This window comes from Acanthisitta chloris, unplaced genomic scaffold, assembly GCF_000695815.1.
Source record: "Acanthisitta chloris isolate BGI_N310 unplaced genomic scaffold, ASM69581v1 Scaffold33138, whole genome shotgun sequence".
NCBI lineage: Eukaryota > Metazoa > Chordata > Aves > Passeriformes > Acanthisittidae > Acanthisitta > Acanthisitta chloris.
The window spans coordinates 1-8,507 of record NW_008685915.1 but is presented as its reverse complement, the minus strand read 5'-3'; the positions used below and the strand labels follow the sequence as shown (position 1 = coordinate 8,507).

The window sequence follows — 8,507 nt, the reverse complement described above, 5'->3', positions numbered from 1 at the left end:
GGAGGGTGAAGGGACGGAGATAAGCCTAAAGCCGTGTGGAGTAGTGAGTACCGAAGTTGGGCATTGCGTCCGGGGTTTGAGGCTCAGAGTGTTGGTTTTCTCTTTCATCAGTGTCGGTCAGAGCCGATGAGGTGGATGTAGATGCGACCGTGGAAGATGACTTGGGTAAAAGCAGAGAAGGGTCTCGAACGGATGATGAAGTTGTTCAGAGGTTAGTACCTGGGGTGCTCCTGCTTTGGAAGGGTCAGTTGGAGCATTAGTAATGCCTGAAGCCTCGGGATTAGGGAGGGGGTGTAAAAGAGAGGTCGAGTCGCTGGGGGAAATAAAATGTTTTTGGAGAAGTCTGCTACATAGAAATGGGTCTGAGAGCCTGGATTCAGAAACAACTTGGCCTTGTCTAGTACCCATAGTTCAGTAAAAAACAGTACATTTGTAGAAGTTTACTCCTGCATGTCATTAGTGTTGTCAGTGTAGTGCCTACTGGTGAAATGGCTCTGTGCCCATGAACTGCCTCACCTCCTGTAGTACATAGAAACATAGATTTTTAGGGACACCTCCCACCACACCAGATTGCTCAAGGCTTCATCCAACCTGGTTTTAACACTGCCAGGGTTGGGGCAACCACAGCCCCCCTGGGCAACCTGTGCCAGTGTCTCACCACCCTCATAGGAAAGCAGTTCTTCCAAATATCTAGTGTATATTTCCTCTCCTTCCATTTGTACTCGTTGCCCCTTGTCCTGTCATTGTTGATCGTAACAAAGAGTCCCTCTCTGGCTTCCTGTGCTGAGGGTTTAACCTAACTGTATTACTCCCTGGATTTCTTTTTCTCTGAAGAACTCTCACTTGCAAGCATGAATTTTCTCTCAGGTTTCAGGCTAAGGTTATGCGGTTGAGGAATAGCTATGCTTGCACATAGCTCATTTGATCATGTAATTTTGGGCTGCATCACTGCTTGAAGATCTTTATGTTGTTCAAACTAGGATTATTGCTGTTGCTTGATAAAAGTTGGTGATGCTGTTTGTGGACAAGAATGCTTGACAGGTTTTCATTGTCCTAACAGAGAGGAGGAAGCTATCCAACTAGATGGCCTAAATGCATCTCAGATCAAAGAAATCAGAGAGAAATCTGAGAAGTTTGCATTTCAAGCAGAAGTGAACAGAATGATGAAGCTAATTATCAATTCTTTATATAAAAATAAAGAGGTTGGTACTTTTATCAGGAGATGTTAGTTCTTGGGGGGGTGTTTGTGTCTTCTGGAATTCCTGATTCTTGGTTTCTATTTCAGATTTTCCTGAGAGAACTCATTTCAAATGCTTCAGATGCTTTAGATAAGATACGGTTAATATCCTTAACCGACGAAAATGCTCTTGCTGGGAATGAGGAACTCACAGTCAAAATCAAGGTGAGAAGGATTAGATGCAATCACTGATTTCAGAGCAGTGGTGAGAGGAATGTGAAAATATAGTCCATCATTAAATCTAAATGTTTGGCTTAATACTGATGCAAATACAAACTAGGACCACATCAGAACCCTTGCAATGAACTTTATCAATGACTACTCTTCTCTTAGTGGTGGCAATATATTTCTGGCTTTACAAAGAGTAACTCAAGTCTTGGAATGCTTCTGTAGCTACTGCAAATCCAATTTATTGCAGCCAGGCATATTTGAATTTGCTCTGAATCTTAACACATAACACACTGCCACAGGGGTATGTAATAGCTACTCAAAGTCAAACTGCTCTTTGGTCTCTCTTCTTTTCCAGTGTGACAAAGAGAAGAACATGCTTCATGTTACAGACACAGGCATTGGCATGACAAAGGAGGAGCTGGTTAAGAACCTGGGTACCATTGCAAAGTCTGGTACCAGTGAGTTCCTCAACAAAATGACTGAAATGCAGGATGATAGCCAGTCAACCTCAGAGTTAATCGGACAGTTTGGTGTTGGTTTTTACTCTGCTTTCTTAGTGGCAGACAGAGTCATTGTCACATCCAAACACAACAATGATACCCAACACATTTGGGAGTCAGATTCAAATGAGTTTTCTGTGATCGATGACCCAAGAGGGAACACTCTAGGACGTGGCACAACCATTACGTAAGTGTGAAGTTTTGTTGGATTTCCAAGAAAAAAGGTGGTGTGGGTCACACTTTGCTTATTGGGGGTATGTCGGTGACTTTAGCTTTGTGACTCTCAGTATTTGATTCTTGTAATGCAGCTTTGTCCAGTTCAATAGAAGCATGTAAACTGCATCCAGAAGACATGTGGAGTGATTTAATTTGTTTCATGTTCTGTTAGATGAGCTAAGAAAACAATCAGTATCTTGACCACTGTCAGCAAGTAGTTCTGGGCAGTTCAGCTGCCTGCAGGCTCCTTCAGTTCCCAGTTGTGGCCCAGGGGCTGTAGAGCTTTGCCTGAGAAACTGGCTGTGTTTATATACCAGTGAGATTGGTCTGGTGCAAAGTGCAAACTGGAGGCAGTTAGACAGTCCTGTTTTTATTTCTTTCCTGAGCAGATAAATGTGTTTGGTTTGGAGGATGTCTGCCTGGAGAAGGCACTTACAGAAAAGTTGATCTCTAGTTTCAAGTAAATCCAGTGAGTGCAGCAAGATCCTGGTAAATATCAGGATGATCTGAGGTTTTCATTTAGACTGTTGGATGTTATATAACCCTCAGCTGTTGAAAGGAATTGCCCCTTCTCATAGGAGTAGTGTAGTAGGAGTTGTATTCTTTGAGATCATTTGAGTTCAGGTAATAAAAGGTGTCTGGCATAAATCTGAATTGCTATAGCTGTGACAGGAAAATACATCTTCCATGAAACTATGTCAAAATACTTGTCCTACACTTCGCTTGAAGGTTTATCTTTTATTTTCTCTAGTCTTGTCTTGAAGGAGGAAGCATCTGATTACCTTGAGCTGGATACTGTCAAAAATCTAGTAAAGAAATACTCACAGTTCATCAACTTCCCCATATACGTGTGGAGCAGCAAGGTAAGTGTGTTTAACTGAGCACTGCACACTGAGCTCTGTTTGTGGCAGCTGTCTGTCCAGATACTGCAGGAAGGGTGAGAGCTGCTACTTGTCTAGAAGTCTTCTCTTCTTGACTCTTTTGGCTTGTATTTTACTAGTTACTTTCTCTCAAAGTTAGTGTGTTGCTAAAATCAGACTTGAACTGACTCAGCTTTATTAAAGGAACAGGACTGTGTTAATGTATCATTATTCCATTAGCTCTGTTTGGTAGATGGAAGCTTTGTCAAGCTTTCAATCAGGGCCATGGTTAAGTGTCCTCCTAAAAATGAGGGCAGTGTCTCAAATTGTAGGGCTGTTCTGATGGTTGCTTGGTGTAGCACCAATTTAAAATTCACCAAGACTCTGATTAGCACTATGGGTAAACCTTTGAAAAACCTAGATTTGAATACTGTGATTTCACAGTGCATAGAAGGAAAGCATGTTTTTGGTGAAAAAGGCAACTAAGAAGTACTACCCAAGGAGAAAAGTTTGCAATAGGCAAATAGCACAAGTCAAAGTAGTGCTGTGATATGGAAGCTGTTTGAGAGCATATTAGAACATACCTGGTAGGAAGCCAAAGTGTTCCAAGTTGCCAGTTTGAGTTGTCTCTTTAGACAGAGACTGTTGAGGAACCCATTGAAGAGGAGGAAGCAAAGGAGAAAGAAGAAACTGATGATGATGAAGCCGCAGTTGAAGAAGAAGAGGAAGAAAAGAAACCAAAAACCAAGAAGGTAAGCTGTGTTAGACTTGGGATTTTGTAACTTGTGTCAGATAATTCGGTGGTTTTCCGGGGTAGGCTTCCAGAGGTGTGTGGTTCAGTAGTGTCTGTGTGCTTTCCAGAAGCAATTCTTTGGAAGTGCAGATAGGTGTCTTGTCAGCAAAGACTGTAAACAAAACAGACTGGGTTGAGGTCAGGCAGATGACTGACACCAGCCTCATGAGGCAGTGGTCACAGAACTAATTATAAGTACGGATTGAACTGCTTGAAATGGTAGCAGACTCCAGTAATCTGACACTGTTGGCTAGTTGAAGTATGCTCTGCTGGAAAGCTTTTTCCAGAGCAGCAGTAGAACAGAAATCCTGGTACTTGGTGAATGTGATCGGTGTACATGGAACAACACATGAGAGCATGGATTGAAGTTTTGTTTCCATGTGCTGCAGCAATGTGTGTACTTGCACATTGTACACCCAGACTATTGCCTAATTGATTTTGTAAATTAGGAAGAGCATGTTTGAGGTTTTTTGGCTTGTTTTATGTCTTGGCCTCAGTGGAGTGTCTTTAACTGACTTAACCTGAAGTAAAGAGTGACTCTTTCTCTGCTGTGGTGTTTGTGTACCTAGGTTGAAAAGACTGTCTGGGACTGGGAGCTCATGAATGACATAAAACCAATCTGGCAGAGACCATCTAAAGAAGTTGAAGAAGATGAATACAAAGCTTTTTACAAAACCTTTTCCAAGGTAAGCCTCAAGATTGTTCCCTCAGCTCAGGAGGGATATTGAGGTGCTGGAGCAGGTCCAGAGAAGAGCAACGAGGCTGGTGAAAGGACTGGAGCACAAGTGCCATGAGGAGAGGCTGAGGGAGCTGGGGTTGTTTAGTCTGGAGAAGAGGAGGCTCAGGGGAGACCTTCTCACCCTCTACAACTCCCTGAAAGGAGGTTGTAGGTGGGTGGGTGTTGGTCTCTTCTCCCAGGCAACCAGCAGCAGGACAGGAGGACACAGACTCAAGCTCTGTCGGGGGAGGTTAAGGGTGCGTATTAGATTGGAGATTTTTTTTCCAGAGAGAGTGCTCAGGCGTTGGAATGTGCTGCCCAGGGAGGTGGTGGATTCACTGTCCCTGGAGGTTTTTAGGATGAGACTGGATGTGGCACTTGGTGCCATGGTCTAGTAACCATGGTAGGGTTGGACTTGATGATCTTGGAGGTCTTTTTCAACCTGGTTGATTTTATCATTTTTGCAAAGCAAGAGATTTTCTGTAGTATCTCTTGCTGCCTAAGTAAAACTGAGTGCTTATGCAATGGACTGTTTCCCAGTAGATGGAATTGCAGAGAGCCTGGAAGGTGTAACATCTCTCTCAGGAATTTATCTTTTTTTTTTTTTTTTTTTCCCCCCCCAGAGGGGAGGTACTGCCATGCAAGTGTTAAGTGATGTAGGTTTGAGAAGTAATGCTTCAGCTCCTGTGGAGCTTCCTGATGTGTTTAAATGTTGACAGGGAAATTTGTTTCATCTGAGTGTGGTGGTGTACTTGTTGCACATGGTGATACTTGTTGCACGTGTTGAAGGAGGGAGATAGAGCTTTCTGGTAACATTGTGTGTCAGTATAATGTAATATGTTACATGGAGTCTCTTAACTGAGCTGTGGTGATACTGTATTTGTTATTGTGCTACTGGTAACAAAACTTAGCAGATCTCAAGGAAGATGACTTTACCAAGGTTAGTTTTATGTGAGTAGCTCAGCTCTTGTAACTTGCTTTTGTCGCCATGATAGATCCTAACATGGTTAGATAGATCAGTTGTCAAATAATTGGACTTACTTGGCAAATGCATGTTATGACTGAAAATGGTTCACTGGTATTTTCCCCATGTCAATGAGAAGAATTCTCTGTCCCCAGGAACATGATGACCCAATGGCTTACATCCACTTCACTGCAGAAGGGGAAGTAACTTTCAAATCCATCTTGTTTGTTCCTAATTCTGCTCCACGTGGACTGTTTGATGAATATGGATCCAAAAAAAGTGATTTCATCAAGGTAGGACAAGAAAGTGTGTGGGTATTGTTATCGTCTGATTTGTGAGAGCTGCCTCTACCCAAATTAAGGTGCCAATGAGACCAAATGCCAAAAGTCAATAATACATTAATAGTACAATGATAAGTGGTTTATTTAATTATAATTATGAGAAATTAGGGAAGAGGGGGGAGAAGGGGAAACTCACCACCTGTGGATCTAGCAGTGTCCCGTTGGTCTTTCTTCACCCTGGGCTTCTTGATGGTGGGGATCCCAAGCTGCTGTTCTGGTGATGGGAGACCTGACTTACTCATCTCGGGGCACCACCTTTATACAGTCCAAATTCTGGATCTCCTTGTAGGTGTAATCCTCATTTCTATACAAAGCTGGGCTGGGGGGGTGTCACAGATCCTGCCTGGTCCAGGTGATCTTTGATATGGATATGAAGTTTGCCACAGTGGAGATGGTTGTTTAGGTATGTTAATCAGGAGGTGCTAACCACATCTCACCTCCATCAGACCTGGATTTAGCACAAACTCCTTTTTTGTGCTTATCTCAACTTGTTGCCTTGGTGGCTAGTGCATCTTAGGGAGAATCCCTAACAGTGTTTGAGACAGGAAAGGCATTCTTTAACTCCTTACATGTATGGGTTCAGGTAAGAGAAACCCAGAATAACCTTGTCTTCTCTTGTGCTTCAGCTCTATGTTCGAAGAGTGTTCATCACTGATGACTTCCATGACATGATGCCCAAATATCTTAACTTTGTCAAGGGTGTTGTAAGTATTTACAAGTCTTATTTGCATTCAGTTTACTTGTAAATCTTCAAATGCTGTTTGGTTATACTTATAAGTTTCTTCCTCCATTTAGGTGGATTCTGATGATCTTCCTTTAAATGTATCTCGTGAAACACTTCAGCAGCACAAATTGCTTAAGGTAAGCTTATTGATCTTAGATTTATTTTCATTGTAAGCACATGACAGGAGTAAGATTTAGAAGAATAATAGCTTGATTAATTTGGTTAAAGCACAGGAAATCCACACATGGCTGTTTTCAGACCACCTCTGTCTGCTTCAGGTCAGAGACACCAAGTGTCTGGAATTCATCCTTTGCAGGGGGGGTTGAATTGTGAGGACTCTTCCATGTGCTCGTTGTTGTAACTCAGTATTGCTGGGGCTTTTTTTTTCAGGTGATCAGGAAGAAACTGGTTCGCAAAACTCTCGATATGATCAAGAAAATCGCAGAGGAAAAGTACAATGACACGTTCTGGAAGGAGTTTGGTACCAATGTGAAGCTTGGTGTTATTGAGGATCACTCCAACCGCACACGACTGGCAAAGCTGCTTCGCTTCCAGTCTTCTCATCATGAAAGTAACCTCACAAGCCTTGATCAGTATGTGGAAAGAATGAAAGAGAAGCAGGACAAAATTTATTTCATGGCAGGTGCCAGCAGAAAGGAGGTATGTGAGAGAGGGGGGAAGGGACGAAAATATTCAAACAGCTTCTAATGTTAGTCCCATAAACATTATGAACTGTGTGTTTGCTGTAATTGTGGAGCCTCCATGGTTGTTACTGCTGCAGTTCAGTTGTTCTGATACCAGTATTTGTCAAACAGTCATATACTTGTCAAATAGTTTCAGTAGCTGCTGGTACCAGCGCAGTTAATTGGCATCTGATGTTTGCTATCCTAGGCTGAGTCCTCCCCGTTTGTGGAACGTCTGCTGAAAAAGGGCTATGAAGTGATCTACCTGACTGAACCTGTAGATGAATACTGTATTCAGGCTTTGCCAGAGTTTGATGGCAAGAGATTTCAGAACGTAGCAAAAGAAGGAGTTAAATTTGAAGAAAGTGAAAAGTCTAAGGAGAGTCGGGAAGCCTTGGAAAAGGAATTTGAACCACTCTTAAACTGGATGAAAGACAAAGCTCTAAAAGACAAGGTAAAATGTTGCATTGCATGTCATGTTTATCTTTGAATGCTGCTGTACTTGCTACATCACTTTGCAGGTGGTTTGAGCACAGACTTGACAGTAGCTTCTGTCTTAAGGCATAAACATGTTTAATACTCTAATTTCAGGAATATCAAGAGTTAGGAGGTTGTCTTTGTTCTTCAGAACTCATTGACAGGAGGTTGCAGTGTTATTTATTCACTGTATAAGCTGTTAGCTCTGTGAACCAATACTAAGCTCTGGGGTGTTTTCCTGCAGATTGAAAAGGCTGTGCTGTCTCAACGTTTGACCCAGTCTCCATGTGCTCTTGTGGCTAGTCAGTATGGATGGTCTGGTAACATGGAAAGGATCATGAAGGCTCAAGCTTACCAAACTGGGAAGGATATATCCACAAAGTAAGCTTTCAGTTCTGTAGAAGCAGACATGAAATGCAATTGGTGGCCTCCCTTCCTTGTTGTGCCCACACCAAGCTTCCATCTGGTTCAGATGGTTCTTGGTTGAAAGCGACCTTAACAACACCAAGTTGAATCTCCATTATAGTCTTACATTGTTATCTCAAAGCCCAGTATGTAAAACTGCCTGGTGAGCAAGACTCATCAGTGGCATTCGCTGTCTGCAGTTTCTTCCCAAGAGAAGATGAACTTGGTATCTTGAGCCTTTTTAAAGTTCAGCTACTATTAGAGTGGGGTGGAAGGGGAATACACTTGTTACTGGGACTGTAGCCAATGGGTTTAAAGATGTAGTTGGGTCCTGTACTGCAAAACTTAGTGATGTCATTTCTCATACCAATCTGATGCAGTGCTACAGGCAGGAGAGTAGCCAGGCAGAAAGAGACCT

At 42.5% G+C, this 8,507-nt stretch overlaps 1 protein-coding gene across 1 annotated transcript; it reads left to right on the top strand.

Moving 5' to 3' along the window:
• Window positions 1-114: 114 nt before the first annotated feature.
• On the top strand, window positions 115-8,065 carry LOC103807219 (endoplasmin; the record flags this gene model as incomplete). The annotated part of the gene is made up of 13 exons (XM_009079940.1): window positions 115-211; window positions 1,061-1,202; window positions 1,286-1,402; window positions 1,764-2,095; window positions 2,876-2,987; window positions 3,620-3,736; window positions 4,347-4,463; window positions 5,615-5,752; window positions 6,427-6,504; window positions 6,596-6,661; window positions 6,915-7,184; window positions 7,416-7,685; window positions 7,929-8,065. Coding segments are annotated over exons 2-13 (1,796 nt in total), but the record flags the coding sequence as incomplete, so codon positions are not given.
• Between the last annotated feature and the right edge of the window lie 442 nt (window positions 8,066-8,507).